General features: G+C 44.9%; 1 protein-coding gene across 3 annotated transcripts; it reads right to left on the bottom strand.

The window, feature by feature from the left end:
* Positions 1-8,299: 8,299 nt before the first annotated feature.
* Positions 8,300-17,692, bottom strand: LOC142887987 (sodium- and chloride-dependent GABA transporter ine). 3 transcript variants are annotated; one of them, XM_076025991.1, is made up of 13 exons: positions 17,294-17,692; positions 15,931-16,065; positions 13,916-14,132; positions 13,631-13,763; positions 12,759-12,893; positions 12,055-12,158; positions 11,824-11,948; positions 11,606-11,718; positions 10,681-10,821; positions 10,483-10,582; positions 10,274-10,374; positions 9,317-9,484; positions 8,300-8,738 (listed from the first exon to the last, which is right to left on the bottom strand). In XM_076025991.1, the coding sequence occupies exons 1-13, from the start codon at positions 17,532-17,534 to the stop codon at positions 8,646-8,648; spliced, it is 1,806 nt and encodes a 601-aa protein (XP_075882106.1). In that variant the 5' UTR covers positions 17,535-17,692; the 3' UTR covers positions 8,300-8,645. The 3 variants fall into 3 exon arrangements, with proteins under 3 accessions (XP_075882106.1, XP_075882108.1, XP_075882107.1); XM_076025993.1 differs by lacking the exon at positions 17,294-17,692 and adding an exon at positions 15,212-15,334 and having other exon boundaries at positions 15,931-16,063; XM_076025992.1 differs by lacking the exons at positions 15,931-16,065; positions 17,294-17,692 and adding an exon at positions 15,212-15,716.
* Between the last annotated feature and the right edge of the window lie 771 nt (positions 17,693-18,463).

The following is an 18,463-nucleotide window of genomic DNA, read 5'->3' as shown; positions in this document are numbered from 1 at the left end:
CCACCGTTGGCTTGTGGGTGGTACAGGGCAGTCCTGACGTGTTTGATTCCCCTCCTCTCCGCGAAGGAGGCGAAATCCGCCGAGATGAACTGGGGGCCGTTGTCGGTAGTGATGGTGTCGGGCACACCCCAGCGGGCGAAGAGGGAGGCGAGAAAGTCAGTGACCACCTGGGTGGTTACAGACCCAACAGGACGCACCTCAGGCCATTTGGAGTGAAGGTCATAGGCCACCAGGAGGAATCGTTGGTGCTGGGGGATGCCATGAAGTTCCCCACAAATGTCCACCTGGATGTGGGACCATGGAGCAGCTGGCCATGGGAGGGGCTGCAACGGTGGTGGCGGTGGCTGGCCCGTCTTGCCGCTGGTGAGACAGGCCGTACAGTCCTTCACCATCGTCTCGATGTCCCTGTCGATCCCCGGCCACCAGACCAAGCCCCTGCAGCGCTGTTTGACTCTGACAACGCCCAGGTGACCCTCGTGGACCATGGTCAGGATGCGGCCCCGCAGGGCGCTGGGAATCACTGCACACAGCCCCCTCGCCATGCAGTCATCATTCCAGCAGGAAAGGTCGTTTCTGACGCGGTGGTAGGGCGCCAGCTCTTCCGGCACCTTGGCAGGCCATCCCCCCTGGATGAAGGCACAGAGCTGAGAGAGGATTGAGTCCTGTGCAGACGCCGTCTGGAGATCCCGCAGGGATATGGCAGCCTGGAGGTGTTCGTGCAGCATGAGGACCAGCTGCGACTCAGAGTGGTCGTTGATGGTATCGGGTGCAGGGGTGGGTGTGGCTCTGGAGAGCATGTCGGCCACGACGTTGTCCCTGCCTGGTGTGAACACTGTATTGAAGTTATAGGCCTGTAATCTCTCCGACCACCGGTACAGGCGGAGCGGCTTGTGCCCTGATCCAGATGTGGCCAGGAGAGCTGTGAGGGCCTGGTGATCCGTTCGGAGCGTGAAGTGTCGTCCGTACAAGTACATATGCCACCGCTCGCATGCCCAGACGCAAGCCAGGGCCTCCCTCTCCCCCACGGAGTACTTCTGCTCAGTCGGGGTGAGTGACCTCGAAGCAAAAGCCACAGGGCGTTCAGTTCCACCCTGGAGCTGGGACAGGACGGCACCGATGGCAGTGTTGGAGGCGTCGCAAGTCACAAACGTGGGGCTCTGCAGGTCGAAATGGGCGAGCACCGGAGGGGAGGTGAGTTGTGTCTTCAGCCGGTTGACTGCGGCAGAACACTCCGGTGTCCAGGACCAGGCCGCGTCCTGTTTGAGGAGGGCACGCAGCGGGGTGGTGGTCTCCGAATAACAGGGCAGGAAACGCAGGTAGAACGCCGTCATCCCCAGGAACGACGACAACTGAGCGGGGCAGGAGGGCTCAGGCAGGCGCAGGACAGCGTCAACGTTGGAATGGAGCGGGCTCAAACTGTCAGCGGCCAGGCGGAAACCCACAAATTCAATGACCGGTGTAGCGAAGATGCACTTTTCCCCGTTCAGCGTGAGGTTGTGGCGAGCGAGCACTTCGAGTACCTTGGCGAGGCGGTCATCGTGTAGGTCGGACGTTGCTCCATGCACCACGATGTCATCCAGGTACACAACCACACCCGGGATGCCAGCGAAGATAGTGGCCATGATCTTTTGGAAACAGCTGGGAGCAGAGCTGAGGCCGAAAGGCATGCGGGTGTACCTGAAGACCCCCATGTGGGTCACGAAGGCGGTGAGGTTGCGGCTCTCAGGGTGGAGAGGAACCTGCAGGTAGCCCTGTCGGAGGTCGAGTTTAGAGAAGACTGTTGAGCCGTGAAACTTGGCTGAAAGCTCCTCCGTTGTGGGTAGCGGGTACTTATCGGGGATCACGGACTTGTTTACCTGCCTGAGGTCGATGCAGGGCCGCAGGCCACCCGTTTTCTTCCTCGCCACGACCAGGTTGGAGATCCACGGAGAAGCGTCCACCCGCTCAATGATGCCTGCGTCCAGGAGCTTGTGCAGCTCAGCCGTAACATCGTCACGCAGGGCGAGGGGCAGCCGGCGCAGAGGTTGGATGACTGGGGTCACAGCTGGATCAACGAGCGGCTGGTGGTTGAAAGCGGTGAGACAACCCAGCCCGGCGAACAGGGATGGCCAACGGTGCAGCCAGGGTGTGGCCACCGTCAGTATGGTGGCGCCCAGGTTATCCGTGATGGAGAAGCCCAGGGCGCAGAACAGGTCGAAACCGAGGAGGTTGGCGCCCTGGCGAGACACCTGGAAGGTGAATGCTGTGAGAGTCCTGGAGCCGTAACGCACTGCGAAGGTGACAGTGCCCACCATGCCAATCTTAGCGTGGCCGTAACCGTACAGATCTTCCGCACCAGGTTTGATCAACATCCAAGGGAAAAGTCGGCAGTGTCTAACAGCAGTGATACGCTGACACCATCCAGCTCCACCATGCACCACTTGAATGGCTTGGTGCTGGAGCCCACTGAATGGATGGTTGTTGTGGATGAACGAGGCCGGGGGTTCGCAGGGGCCGGTGCAGAGCGGCACACTCTGGAGAAGTGGTTCAGCTTACCGCAGCGTTGGCACCGCTGCCCCGTGGCCGGGCAGCCAGGTGCTCGTGTGAGGTGAGATGGCGATCCGCAGTTCCCACATTGCTGCCGGGCCGTGGCGTCCCGGCGTCCCGCGACGTTCACCTCGAACTCGTCGGGAGGAGAGGAGGGCTCGGAGAGTGGGGCAGTCGGGGCTACTGTCTGTGCCAGTGCAGCGGGGCGAGGCGAAGGCGAGCCCGAAGCCGCTAACTGCGATGTCAGCTGAGCAGCCGACTCCAGCTGGAAAGCTAACTCCACTGCTTTCGATAGTGTCATGTCGTCCGGGGACATGAACAGCTTTTCCCGCAGTCGGGTGTTGGTCGTGTGCTCTGCCAGCTGATCCCTAATCATTTCCTCCTCCAAAGTCCCGAATTTACACAGGCTGGCCAGGCACCGGAGATCGGCAACATAATGGTGGACAGACTCACCCGGTCGTTGTATGCGTTGGCGAAAGACGATGCGTCGTACGGTGACGCTCTGTGGAGCAGCAAAATGTCCGGACAGCAAGGCCACACAGTCACTAAGCTGTGGTGCGGGTCCAAGAGTTCCGAAAATCCGTTGTCCCTCGCTGCCTAGGCTGTGGATCAGCATAGCCCTTAGCCGAGCATCGGTAGCGTCGGCTAGCCCGATAGCCTCGATAAACGTCCCGAATGACTCATGCCAGCGGGGCCACGGTACCGGCGGTTCGCCAGGTAGAGAAAGAAAGGCAGGCAAGGGTGCAAACGGGAGCTCCATCTTCGTCGCCAATGTTATGTCCAATGACACGCGGATAACGGCTGTGTGCTGACTGAACTTTATTCGAAACTGCAGCTATTTCAGTGCACGTGTTCACCTGCTTGGGCAGTGACGTCACGCCCCTCGTGACCCTGCCCTGTGGCTTAAAGCCATACATCACACGCATTTAAAAGCGTTAACAGCTGTCCTGACGATAAGTAAGCAGAATGGCTTACCTGAAGCTTCCGGTAAAAATTTATCTTAAACACCCCATATCTGTTAAATGTCTGCTTGGAACCCACTGCAGCGCACTTGAATAGACAGTGCAGCATCATTGCGATGGCGTTTGTAATGAAGCACGTAACCCCTGAGTGACATGTCAAACCATCAAAAAGAACTAAACTAAAAGACAAAGTTGGAAGTTGTTCAGTGTGATGAGTTTTTGACTTTTTGCCATGAGTCAATGAGACTGGCTCAACACGATTTTCTCCCCTTTTAATTACCCCTGTGGGTTAACACGCATCTGCCTTTGTCAGTGTTTGCACTTCCAATCTTCAGAGAAGAGAAAAAAAGAAAAAAATTGTGACTGCCCCTCACAAAGCATGAGGATAGTGCATAATCACAGTGTCTCTGGATCGTTCAGGTGGCCATGAAGTGGATCAAGATAATGGCTCATTTGGGCTGGCTCTTGCCACCAACACACAATTAGCATCAAATGACACACGTCAGTGGTGGTGTTTAGACCCTGCCTGCTCAAAACTCGGTTTTACATTTCTTGAGGTGAACAGGCAAACAAAAGCAAGCTGGGGGAACTTCTCAGAGGAAAGTAATACATTTAGTTGAAAACAATTCCTGTGAGAGCTTTTCGGGACTGAGACCTACAAGAATTGAGACTGTGAATCTCAGCTACCCCACTTTCCGGTTATCTACCGTGGTTATCAAACTTGCACGTGAATGAACACAATACACCTCTTTCAAATTTCACCGCTCTCATCTTTAGGTCCCACAGCTGTCAAAATCTTGGTGTCAAGACTCTTTCTGATCATGTCGAATGACTCTTATTTTCAACAATCCACATAAATCTATTTAAACATTTTAGGTATGTTTCTACAATAATATTACTATCTATCTATCTATCTATCTATCTATCCATCTGTCTGTCTGTCTGTCTCTATATTTTTCATGTATTAGACTCCAGAAATATTATGTAGAGTGTCACCTTGGAAACTCTGGACAATTTGGCCTTGGGTTTCTTTCACAGTAGCATGTAGAAAGCACCAAGTTTTCATACATTTAGTTGCAAAAGGAAAGAAATAAAAGAGAAAGCAGAGAGACCAAAGCTAACGAAACTCAGCTGGGGGGGTGGAGCAAATGGCATGCAGCAAATGACATGCAGCAAATGACAGCAGGCATTTAGAATGCACTGATGAACCATTACTAAAACAGAGGATGCAATCACATACATTATTCCGCGTTCCACCTATTTATGAAAAGTAACGCACTGTGTTTCCAGAGGTGGCAGATAAATCAGGAAGTGGTAGTGCAATAATCAATACTCTTGACTTCCCCCTCCCATGACAGAATGGATTATGCACTCAGAAATAGAGCTGGGGGCGCTGACTGATCAATAACCACAGAGCGCAGTAGACAAGGGGCCAGTAAATTAATCATGAGACGCAGTCAGAGGGGAAATGTTTGTGGGGTCTCTGACAGACCACGATGCAGAGCAGGATTGCTGTGTGCTTTGCGAGGAGGGTTCCCATGCGGCAAGCAGAAATCTAACCAGATCATCCATCCGTCCAACGACTGTCGAGCAGCCCTTCTCCTGAATTCAGGGTTGCCTGTCGTGTGTTTTCTTGGATTGTGGGAGAGAATCCAATCTCAGAACAGCCACTGGAGCTGAGGATATCAAACCAATCCATGTCTTGCCTTTCTAGAATGAATACGGAACTCCAGTTCTTGGCTCACATTGCGTGTTTCCACTACTACCTTCTGTGTTTCCATTTCCCACCTACATTAGCACCCGCTTCTCATTCTTAGGGCTGACAATTCTTTGTTTAATACGGTTGACTCATATCAAAACCCCGCCATGGTCGAAAAAAATATAAAGGATGATATGAGCAGGATATGAGGCCAAGCAGGTACTTGGTGGAAATGCGCCCATACTAACAACCATAAAATAAATGAATAGATGAATAAACAACCTTCAGCGCCTTCTGACTTCCCCACACGTCGGTACTCTGTTACATCACACTTTGATATTGATAAACAGGAATTCATCCGGTGATGTGCATGGGAGGGATCAGACTGGCGTGCCAAAAGTGCAACAACTGTTTACCACAAACAGCGGCTCCACCTAGGGAACACCGGCAATTACAGCATGGCAGGCAGCACCCAGCGTGGGATGCTGTCTATTTCTGAACAATGCAGAGCAGGACAGTATTGAGCTGAACAGCCCTTTAATGAGATGTTTTTCTGTGGCCACAAATCCCTAAATGATCACTTGTACTGCAACTACTGCTGAGTCTTGACGTAAACACAGTTTTCAGACGTACAGTTTTTTTTCCCTCCTTGTGCCTCAGTTGGCCTCTGGAAACTGTTTATACTCGCCGCAATAGGCGCTACCCTGACTGACTTAGTGAGAGGTGGCTGGAAGTTCATCTGCATTGCTTTTCCTTAAGCTAGTAATATTCAAACAGTGTCTCGAATGAGCTACAGCATAACTGTCAACTGTTAGGACTGTATGTGCCTATCACGATTCCAACTTGTCATAATTGCATTATTACGTGCTGACTTTTCCACTGATCACCAATCACTTTTCCAATCATGTCCCTCGCCCTTGGTATCTATACTGAGCTGTGTACGTAGGCATGGGCAAACTACGGCCCGGATTCGACATGCAGCCCGTTTAACTTTCTAATCCGGCCCGCCGAACCTGAAGAAATTCGATTTATAGTGAGAAAGCAGGAGTGGACTGGCCATCGGGCGTACCGGGCAATTCCTTGTGGGCCGACGCACATTTGGGCAGACGGAGTTGTGAATTGTGCCGGCCGGGTTGTGAATCGGTCGCGTGCCGGTTACCGGTGAGAACGGTGAACGCAGGTATACTGCCATCTGCTGGCCTGCTTCTATACTGCTACCTGTAGTAATGTTTTTGTTCATTATTTAATTTACATTAAAGCACATATTTTGTTTTTGTTTTTTACATATCCTGTGATATATTTCCCTATGAGAAACCGGCCCCTCTGTCAAATGTTGGAACCCATTGTTGCCGCCCACCGCTCAAAAAGTTTGGCCATCCCTGACGTAGACAGACTCTTCAAACGAGTTCGATGGGTTAGGTGACGTAGACAGCTTCATAACGTTGTGTTATGCTACCCCCTTTTGATTCTCTCGACTAGGTGAGACAAGTATGTGTCCCGAGTCATTCACAAACATAAACCCCCCAAAAAAGGTGCATATATTTATTCACCGAGCAGCAGAAATGGCACTGCAAGACACGGGCCACGAATGTTCTTAAACAATCAAAACAAAACAAAAAAATTCGAAAAAAAAAACAAAAAAACAAAACGAAACAAAACAAAAATTAATACACAAAGTCGACTGTAAGAGATTTACGCAGTAAATGGTGAATATCCTAAAGAATCACAAGATAACGACAACTTGAAATAATATGGGAAAAGTCATGGTTTATGATTTTAAAAGGACCAATATGTCAAGTCCATTGAAGATGGACTGAAACCAATATGCAGGAAAGGTATCAAAATAAAATTAAAAAAAAATAAAATAATAATAATAATAATAATAATAATAATAATAATAATAATAATAATAATAATGATGATGATGATGATGATGATGATGATGATAATATCTCGTTGTGATTATCAGCAAAACATACAAACAATTTCATTCAAATAATCTGTCATGCTCCCTCCCCTAAAATTGTTGCATTTGTGCTATAATATACTCAATTACATGTAATTCAGTACATGACCCTGCAGGGTCAAAGCTTTCAAAGTTTTGAGGAAAATATGGTTAAAATATGAAAAAAGTGTCCTAAAATCTGCAGACCGTACCATACTCTGCACATAATTACAGTTACAAAACATTACAAAAAATACAAAGTTTTTGGTTTGAATTCTCTGAAAAAGAAGGGTTAAAAAAAACAGTAATGGCACTTTGGAACAAGGCATAGGTCGCCATCAGCGCTCAGAAAAAAATAGAAAAAAATAAGATCATTGATTTTGTGTTCAGAGCACTGACTACAGAGTTGCAATAAAAGCACATCATTAAAAAAAAAAACATTCGTTTGGATTACCTAAATTTTGAATTTAAAAAAAACAAAAACTTCTTTTGAGCTTTGAAAAGGTGCTGCTAGATAGATTATGTGCAAGCCAGTTGTGCACCCTGGACAGATTCTGCCCAAGATACTTTACATACTCCAATCATTGACATATTAGATTAACCCACAACATTCAGCCCTAGTTTCAAGACAGAATTTGGACCTTCATAACTCAGGTACAGCCCGTAAGTACAGTCTGGTACCAGTAAATCATTAAAAACTTTAGCTCATCTACAACAAACGTTACAAAGTTAAATTTTGCACAAAAATGAAGAGTTTTGTATCAAGTGGAAAAAAAACATTGTCCCCTGTATGTATTAATACAGTGGGTGGTTAGTGTTTAACTCCAGGTTTGGGTTGTGTGTGTGTGTGTGTGTGTGTGTGTGTGTGTGCGGGGTTCTCCAAGATGGCCTGTGTGTGTGTGTGTGTGTGTGTGTGTGTGTGTGTGTGTGTGTGTGTGTGTGTGTGTGTGTGTGTTTCATAGCTGTGAATTAAAAGAATAACTTTTGATGCTGAGGTGATTCAACGTTTCCTTCTTGCACCAAAGGGTTTACAGCTTTTAATGTCAATGTCTTGGAGTTTTTTTTTTCACTTGCTGACTGAACTGTTCCTCCATATTGTAAATGTTTTGGGATCATGCATTTCTCATCTCGTGAGACAGAAACCACCGTCCCCCAGATTGAGACAACTAGAGACTGTTGTACAAAGGGGAATTCAAAAAAATGATGTATTTTCTTTTTTAATAAACAGTTGTGCGAAATTGTTACGAATTGAAAGTAGTTGCTGAAGTGAACGGCAAAGCGGAAAGGAATACGGAATACTTTTTAGATTAGATTAGATCAGATACTTTTACTATTAATCCATCACATTATTCAAAAAGGTCCACTCTGTGCTTCCAAACCAGGACGTTCTTTACATGATTCAAGGCTGTAAATGCGAATCATTCCTTCACAGTCCAGTGCCTTGTACTTATCATGTGTGCAGAAAACACAGGAAGGGCTTTGGGGGTTATTGCGACACACTGTCTGCATGGATTCAGACGCCGGGTTGTGTGCTGTGCAGGTTTCGTTTCTCTGATTCTGAATCCACTTCAAACTCCACAGTCGAGGTCGAGGCCGTTTTGAGTCTCTGAGGATTGGAGAAGGCCGCAGTTCACAAACAGCTCAGGCACAAAGTCAGAGACACCAACAAAGCAAAAAGTGAAAATGTACAAATGTGCAGCAGCAAAGTCAAAGTAGTTGACACAATGTTTATAATTTGCAAGGATTAGTCACTTCACCTAGCAGTGGGTTGTGAAGGTAGTGCCAATAAGGTTGCTAACCTACGTGTAGCCTATATTTTTGAAATACTTTTTTCAGTAAAATCATTTGTTCGAATCAGTCTTGCTAATAATGTGCTTTCTTTGATGGTGCTCAAGATTAATTTAGCCTACCTTATCCTTGCTGACTTACAATTTGGCCACATCCACCATGTTCATACACAGATATTAATCAATGACCTTCCACGCTGATCAATGCTGCTTTTAAAATGTGTACAATGATTAAAAAACAAACAAACAAACCATGAAGACTGACAGAGGCTATGTCCATGACCTAAATAGTACAGTCTCAAAAGTTTTAGGGCCAGATCCACAGATGCAAGATCAAGTTCCCTTCACACAGAAAAATACCACCCCCCTTGCCATCACACTTCAGTCCTGTTCTCACCTGCAGAAATGAGCCTTTCAAGTGACAGATCTCATGAATGGCTCCAACTGGGATCCACACAACAGAGACCAATGCAATTCCCCAACCTAGGACCTCAGCCCACACCGGGTACGTGTACATTCCATAGCGAGTGGATGTGTGCTGGGCCACGCTGGAGACCATGATGACCTTCATGAAGATCAGGAGAAGGACAATCTTGATTGAAAGGCGTGGATTAGACAGCTGTAAGGTTTTGTGTTAGAATATTCTACACAGTGAACATATATATAAATAAATAACTACACTGCATTACTACACAGGTGCAGCAGATGCAGATAAGGTTTCGACGTAGCTCTTTCGCATTTCAGTGCGTTGCATTTTAAAGCCAAGCAAAAGAAAAGACGAGATAAATCAGTCGGAGGGGCGCTTACCTATAATCTATTCAGCATGTCCAAAGTAGATTAAAAATGTGATTCATTGATTTCAAACAGATATTTGTGGCTGTCTTAACTGCAAACGACAGGGAACATCAAGTGCACAGGATAATCAAATAAATATATAATAATAAATAAATGTAACCAGGGCGTCTCTGTCCTGTCATGAACTTTCCAGAAAAGTGAGGCGCCCCTATGTGATGTCACATACCTCCACCCAGGTTTGTGACAACACCACCAATAGGGTGTTTGTTCTGTCTTATGCAACTGCCTCCTGGTTCTATCGATACTCTGTGCCTTCAAAACACATGGAAGGTCCAGCAAAGTTGCAGGAAGTTCAAACCAGAGGGAAGTTGTTAACAGAGGGTTAACTACACTACTCTTTTGCGAGAGGTGAAGGGTAGGTGGAATCATCATCATCATCATCATCATCATCATCGTCATCGTCATCATCATCATCATCATCATCATCATCATCATCATCATCCAATAATAAGTCTGACCCTTAACAAACTGATGTGTTTGAGATCATGTGAAGCCTCACCAGCATCAACGCCGGACAAAGCAGCAGCCAAGACAGACGAAAGTAGATGTGTGGCGCTTTCCCGAGCATCTTCTTGATCATTAACGAGAGTTTTGGAACACCTTATTGTACAAAGCAAAAGAAAAGAGTAACCTGACATGTTCTTAATGCACACATACATACAAATGTTGTCTGGGAAAGACCCTGAATAGGTCTAGCAAGGTTTTTACCAAAGATCCAGCAGACAGCTATCACCTCACAGGAGGCCAGGACCATAAGGGACTCGACCGCAGTGTAGTGGTCCATCAGCTGAAATATGTAGATGCCTCCCTGGGCCAAAGTGAGAGAGGAGGATGAGAGAGTGGAGAAACAGCTGATAAGATGTTTGAAGCAACAACAAGACGTGAGAAGATGCTGCTTCTGCCCACCCTGGTCACGTGAGGGATCCCCAGGATGAAGCAGACGACACACACAGCCAGGGTCAGCAGCTCCTCTCTCTTCAGGTAGCGCAGGACTTGGGGGCCAAACTCATCTTTGATGAACGTTACGCTCACCTCTACATTGGCAAACTGAGAAACGAAAAAAAGGAAATGTTAATAATGCCTCAACTTCTCCGGTATTGTTATTGTTGTCATTGATGATAATTAGCAGCAGTGGTGGATTTGAGTCAATGAATGTGAGAGGAGGAAAGATGTGCTGATTATACCAGCATGTGAATGTTCAACATGAGCAAACTGAACATTATGTTAAAATATACAGGGGAACAATTAAACCATAACCTGGACAGCATTTCAATTTGGTATGAGTAAATATCAAATATGACAATCCCAGTGACACTTTTCATCGTTAGTAGGGCTGACATGTGTCTTTGTCATCAACTTCATCCACAGAAGCGTTGTATGTTTGAACATACACAATTTCTAAATTTTTGTTTGACACATTGATATTATTTGAACAATAGAATGCAATATATCAGTTAAATAAAGGTTGCAGCGGAAACAACGTTAAGCCTTGTAATTCAGGAGACTCTTAAAACTACAAGAAACAATGGTGATCATGTCTCAAAGAAAAAGGTTGTAAGGCCTTTCGAGTATATTCTAATAGCACAATGGGGAACCTGAACACCAGTGAAGCAACATTTATTTCTAAAACAGAGATTCCTCAGTTTCTGTCGCAAGCTGGCTGAGGGGATAGCAACAACTGGCTCACATATGCCGGAGTGACAGGCCCAAACCTGTTTCAAACAGGAATGCTGACATATGACAAATGATTACATCTTTGTGTAGTATTTCGCCCTTTCCCCAACTCCTCCCACCAAATTACTCCGTCACACAACTTGCTCCAGAGGTTTACCTCGGAGTCCAAGCCCAGACACAGCAGCATGAAGAAGAAGAGAGCGGACCACAGCTGAGAGAGGGGCATGGTGGAGAGGACGTCCGGGTACACCACAAACACCAAGCCAGGACCTGGACCACAACCGCGGCATCATAGTACCAGAGACAATAAACACGGAGAGATCAGCCAGCGGTGGCAGGATGAGGGCGAGGAGCCCGTCAGCGTGCATTGCTCACCACCCGTGGCTATGTTGTCCACTGGGAGGTTGTACGTGTGAGCCACGTAACCGATGGCCGAGAAGACGACAAAGCCGGCCAGGATGCTGGTAAACGAGTTGATGCCCGCCACCAGTAAGGCGTCCCTGGATTGAGGAAGGAAGACGCTGGTTTCATCCTGTGGAACTGTGGCCGCTCAATTGTTGAGAAGATGACACTATACGGTGTTCATTTGGGGGATTCAATCCGTACCTGAGGACGTTGTTGTTGTACCTGCTGTAACTGGCCATGGAAACCATGCAGCCAAACCCTACGCCCAGAGAATTGAAGACCTGAGCTGCTGCATTGACCCAAACCTGCAAGGTGCGATGGAGGAGAGCGTCGCAATGTCAGTTTGCCTTCATTCAGCACCTGTTAGAAGTTAAGGCAGTGGCTGATGAGCACCAAGTGTGGAAGAATAGATGATCTGCTTACTACACTATAGCTGTGCTACCTCTAATTTACAGAAATGTCAATTAATGCATAATGTTCCTGTCAAATAAAACCAACAAATAAACCAACAAATAGAGTATTGGGAAAACTTCCAGACTGGTCTAGTCCTCTGTACACACACTTTTCATTCAACCTTCAAGAAAAAAACAAAAACATTTAACTTGGATGGGTCTCAGAAATGACCTCTCACTTCAGGAAGCACAACACCTCTTAACGCCATCCAAATATTCAGCGTAAATCTTTTATATTTTGTTTTCCTGTTTTCATTTTTTGTAAGTTTCTTTCATCTGAGATAGACAGGGACTAACAGGGCTGACATTATTCAACTATTTATTTATTCATTCATTAATTTTTAATTACAAGCTGCCGCGCCTGCCCAGCTGCATTGTCAGTCATTGGTCAGATTTGGCCACACAGCAGCCACAGACGGGGACTAACTCACTAACTCATCAATAATGTCTCACCTTTACTTCAAACAGTTTGCTCCAAACAGGTGTCACAAAGTAGAGGATGCCATCCTCTGCACCAGGAAGCCGTACGTTATTAACGAGCAGCGCAAACAGGAGGACATACGGAAATAAAGCGGTGAAATACACAACCTGTGAGGCAAAAAAATAAAAAAAAGACTTTTTCAAAAACTGGGTAGTGGCAGAAAAAAATAAACATCTATGATCTATAAATCTATAAATATAGCATGTCTCGACTGAATGTGTAATTTGGTATGTGTATATGTATATTTGTAGTTGTTTTTTTTATCCATATAGTACCTTATCTACATCAGGTGTATTATTATTGATGGCAGTGTTGCATTTGGTTTATGCATTGTAGTATAAATATATTACTTCATTTTTATATCTGTTTCCTTATGATGTTTTGTTTTGGTGTGGCATTTTGAATAATGGAAAATGGGTGTAGCAGTATAACCTATGGCTTCTGCCTGCACCTTTTTGGTTCCTTTCAGTTGTATTCTTATATTATTCTTTTATTAATATTTTTGTATTATTTTCCTATTTATGTTTTTTCTGTAATTTATATGCCAATGGATGATGAACCGGAAAAAATAAATAAATAAATATAAAATAATTTGCATAAGAAGATGTGGTGCAAAACTACAGACTTTTATGCTTAACATACAATTTAAGATTCTGCCGATGTAAAAATGTCATTGTGCTAATTAACAAAGATTATAAATCCACTGCTCTGCCAAACCCACGGGGCTTCAATCAAGACAAGAGCGTTTACACAGCAGGCAGCCCTGGAGTCCAAACATTAAATTAGATGAAACTTCCAATGAGAAGGACTTCATCCACAACGAAGAGGAGGCCATTATTCTCACCTTGCCAGTGGATTTGACTCCTTTAAATATGCATGAATACACAATGACCCAGGCGAGGGCGAGGTAGCCGCAGAGCTCCCACTGGACGCCACCTGCATCTTCAATGCCGTCGGTTTGATTGAGAAGCTTGTGGCTGTGGGGGAAAAATAAATTATGAAGAAACAACACAAGTTCCTTTGCAATCAGGAAACACGTGAGGCTATTGTTCTTTATATGAGAGTCAAATGTGAAATAGGACAGGGGACACTAAAACAGAACACAGAGAAATCAAAGGGGAATTCTCACTCGAAGAACTGCTGGCTGGCAGACGAGCGACTGTTGGTGCCGTTTCTGGGGAAGAAACCACCAAAGCAGTTTGTGTCAGTGTTCCAGGTGCTGTTGCACGATGTCCAGGGAAGTGGCGATTCGAACGAGTGAAACAGGTAGTAGAGCGCCCAGCCGATGAGCACCATGTAGTAGGTGGATAAGACAAAGGAAATAATGACAGTGGCCAGACCGACACCTGCAGAGTGACAACAGTGGGGACGGAGACAACGAGTGAGGGACCACTTGGAGACAACAAGTCACTTCCTGTCCACTTCATTTCCTGAATATGATGTTTGGTCAGTGTCATACTTTACACCAGTCAACTGGTGGAGTCTCGGAACTCTCATTTTTTTTTTCCTTATCATGAAGTCGCAACCCAAATTTATGCCACAAAAATAAAAACGCTAGCCCACTTTCCATCATGTCGAGTAAATCAATTATGAAATTATTGAATTGAATTTTGTGCCCTACAAAGTAAATGCCTATATATCTGTTCACAAAAAACAGCTCCGCGAGCCATTTTAGGGTCAGGACCCAGCAGTTGAGAAACGCTGCTCTACACTACATACTGCAGGAGAGGGTCTCGGACATTGAGCCCGTTAGGGAGAGACAAGCTAGCAATGTGTATTCTGTGTTTTCAGAGGTGGCCGCAGACAAAAGGAATTCCAGAAGCAGCGGATTAGAAATTCCTCTGTTTAATCAGGTAAATGAACATAACAGGCTCCCCACCAGCACTAATGTGACCAACAAAACCAACAACAAATTCAAATGAACACCAGCCCTTCAGTCTTATCCACTGAAAACTTGTCGTCATTGTACTTACAAATTTAAAAAAGTCGACTGCCCGAAACACGAGAAAGAACTTTTTTTTCCCCAGCAGGTTGTCTTCGAAACCACAGTAATGTCTAAAAAAAACATTGAAAACTTCCCCCTACCAGAAACACTGTGTATGGTCGACACTAGGTCTTTTGTTATTCTGATTTTTTTTTTCACTCCCTTTGGCTATGGCATTACGACACAGGTGCAGCAGATGCAGATAAGGGCTTCGACGTAGCTCTTTCGCATTTCAGTGCGTTTTAAAGCCAAGCAAAAGCAAAGACAAGATAAATCAGTCGGAGGGGCGCTTACCTATAATCTATTAAGCATGATTAAAAATGTGATTCATTGATTTCAAACAGATGTTTGTGGCTGTCTTAATTGCAAACGACAGGGCACATCAAGTGCACAGGAAAATCAAAATAACATACAGGGAGAGGGGGACAAAAAAAAAACTACCTGATTCGGCGACCTTGCTTTTTTACAGAGCATTAACCAGGAAGAAATGATCGATTAATCAAGTGAGGCACCCAAACGTTTTGACCGGGTAGATAATCTCTGTTTTAAAAGGAGATAAGAAGACTATGGAGAAAATATATGGTTAGAACAAGACAGCACAATTCATTAATACCTGCAATGACTGAATGTTGATGGTTGAGATGAGGTGAGAATCATCAGGCAATTCTATACATCTATTTTTTGTGATTATATTTAAAGATATGTATATACAATTTTGAAGTGGAGTTACATTAATGGTGGGAGTTGGAGGATTCACATTTATCGTGGCAAGTTCTCACCCATCAACATATGAGAACAATCAAATACGCATTTAAAAAAAAGGAGAAAGAAAGAAAGAATAAGTAAGACGTGTCTTATAAGCAGATCACAGATTCAAGGCAAAATTTGATTATTTTTTTTTTAATTTCTCAGGAAAGAGAAGCCACATTGACCAATACTGATTAAAAAATAAATAAATAAATAAATAAATAATAATAATAATAATAATAATAATAATAATAATAATAATAATAATAATAATAATAATAATAATAATAATAACAGTAATGCTTTCGACCAGAGTGTCAAATTGTGCTAAAAACCATCTTGTTGAAAATTTTGAAAAAATACATGAACCCTTCACTTGAGCTCCCTGGAGAGAGCGAGTCTTTGCCACTCACCTTTGAACAGTGGACAGATTTTGGCAAAAGCATGCACAGGCCCTAACCGAGTATACTGGCCAATAGCAAACTCCATGTAGAGGAGGGGGACGCCGCAGATGAACACCATGATGAAGTAGGGGATCAAGAAGGCACCTGAAACAAGAAGAAAAAAGCAAGAACGTATCATTTGAACGCGCAACATATTTCATTGGTTTGTTCCATCAAGCTGAGCCTACAAGCTTGATCATCATTTCTTTTCGCTGTTGAAGAATTTAGGACATTGGACAGAAAGCCAGGAAGCCAAAAAGTCATCATCAGTTGAAGGTTCACCAGCGATTGTTCCCCCTCAGGGAAGTTAAAAAGCTAAGGCTTGCTCCAGTGTTACACTAGCACTGATGATGACTGTCAATGGTTATGAAAAAAAAAACTGGATGTATTGGTGTCGTGTCTGATCTGTCATGTAGGTCTAATTTACCCGTCACATGGTCTCTTTGTGTGGAGAGATGCTCATTGTGAAGATGACCATGTGACCTGTAAACGCTGATGTGGCCAGAAAGATGACCCTTAAGGTCAAAGGATGTATGGATGACAGGAAACAAATGCGATGACAATGGCAACTGACCTATTATATATTGACTTGGAGACTGTTAGATTTGACTAATAATTTCCCCCATCGGACAGTCGGGACACAAGAAAAACATTTTGTGGGCGCACAACAGTAATTTCCTATTTAAAGGAATATTTTGGAACCCTACATTCCTGCAGCTATATTTAGATGTTGTCTCAGGACAAATATAACGCAGCAACACAGCAACTGCATACCTTTGTGTGTTATGCATGTGTATATACACTTGTATATACTGCATTTCAGGAATTCACACGTTTGATGTAAAACCCCAATTCCAGGCACAACTTTTTTTTAATGCATGAGACAAAGAGGTTAAGGATAAACGATATTAACCACACCGTCGGGTCATTGCCACATGGAAATGAATACCATAAATCAAAATAATAAAAACAAACGTATGTGCGTATGAAGGGGACAAGAATACTCCCTTGACGACCAGTCTTAACTGTAAAGGCAACTTTGATCTCATTTGGTAGAGGTCAATATATATGGGCTATGCTGCATGTACCTTCCAGTCAAGTGTATTACAACACCATGCTCAGTAATGCATTATGTATGCGGCCACATATAAGTGAGATCATGAAAGACTGATGATGTAATTTTCTAAATGTCAATGTAGCGGTCATACGGCGTGTACCCGCGTATCACGTAGACCACACCACTGATTTGAATGGTAAAAAGAGAGAAACGTTGAGATTGCAGACTGACCGCAGCCCTCACTACCCCCACCTCCACCACCGCAGGCGGCCTCACCTCCACCGCTAATGTAGCACAGGTAGGGGAACCTCCAGACGTTGCCCAGTCCCACCGCGTAGCCCACGGTGGCCAGTATGAACTCCAGCTGCCCGCTCCACGTGGCTCTCTGCTGCTGCTGCTGCTGCGGCGGCGGCTGCTGCGGCTGCTGCGCCTCCCGGGTCTCTTTTGCATACATCATCGTGTGGTCCAAAGGCTTGAGAGCGTGATCTTCCCCCTCGTGCTCACGACTCACCTCCATCGCAGCAAAATGCCAGTGGTCTTTATGAGCCGATATAACAGGGGCGACCAGTCCCTCTGAGGACGAGTCGATCACTGCTGCAGGTGCTCGGTGACTCTGAGCGCGTCCGAATCTCTGCACGTCCCACGTTCACAGTGGGCTGCTGCACTCTGCTGCAAGATGTGACGAGCAAGGTATCCCGTCAAGGCAGCGGAATTGACGCAAAACTGAATCCTTCTCCAAAATAAGAGCCGTAGAGCAGGACCCATTCATAGAACTAATCTGTGTTTCAAAACCCAGTGATGTATTAAATGGTAACTTCTTATTTTGACCTTTGCATTTCAGAAACTTAGAGAAGACTCAGACAAAACAATTGGGACAATTTAAATTAGAATTTGACTTAAAATTTTTAAATGCAACTCTTCATCTGCTTTTTTTTTTTATTATTTATTTTTTACCTTGTTTATCTCATGTCTATTTTAACATTAATGTGCTTCGGTCGGCTGAATGAGTGGAAGTGTGGATGTTGTTCGGGAAGAATATCTATCTATCTATCTATCTATCTATCTATCTATCTATCTATCTATCTATCTATCTATCTGTCTATCCATCCATCCCGCATATAGGATTGAAGGCTATATGCCTGTCATCAAGTATTGAATAGTGCAATACTTTAATATTTTTCCCGAAAAATTTGTCATAATTGTGTTATACCACAAACATATTTACTTTGGACCATGGTTTCGCATCAGCCGTTCCGTGTCTCCTCATCTCACAACAAAATTTGATTCCGGGGGCCAGCAGCCTTTGTCTGTGGAACTTTCTTTCTATTGGATGCAACAAAACCCACCCCCACAGCTTCCACGTGGAAAATCGTAAACTTTTTTTTTTTTTTATTGAGCGGTAAGTCTGGAGCCGGTTGATAGAGGGCAGTAATGAAGATTCGTGCC

The sequence above is a fragment of the Nelusetta ayraudi genome, unplaced genomic scaffold (assembly GCF_046127955.1).
Source record: "Nelusetta ayraudi isolate G7.1 ecotype Tasmania unplaced genomic scaffold, CSIRO-AGI_Nayr_v1 ptg000018l, whole genome shotgun sequence".
NCBI classification, from domain to species: domain Eukaryota; kingdom Metazoa; phylum Chordata; class Actinopteri; order Tetraodontiformes; family Monacanthidae; genus Nelusetta; species Nelusetta ayraudi.
Note: the sequence above shows the minus strand (reverse complement) of the source record. Positions and strands in the feature narration are given on the sequence as shown.

Bases quoted from the DNA above. Each gene is read 5' to 3' on its own strand.
- LOC142887987 (XM_076025991.1), bottom strand. From the start codon at position 17,534: ATGGAGGTGAGTCGTGAGCACGAGGGGGAAGATCACGCTCTCAAGCCT. The intron at 11,949-12,054 runs GTACGGATTGAA...TCCTCAATCCAG, and splicing joins TACAACAACAACGTCCTCAG to GGACGCCTTACTGGTGGCGG. The intron at 8,739-9,316 runs GTGAGAACAGGA...TCCAATCCTCAG, and splicing joins TGAAAGGCTCATTTCTGCAG to AGACTCAAAACGGCCTCGAC.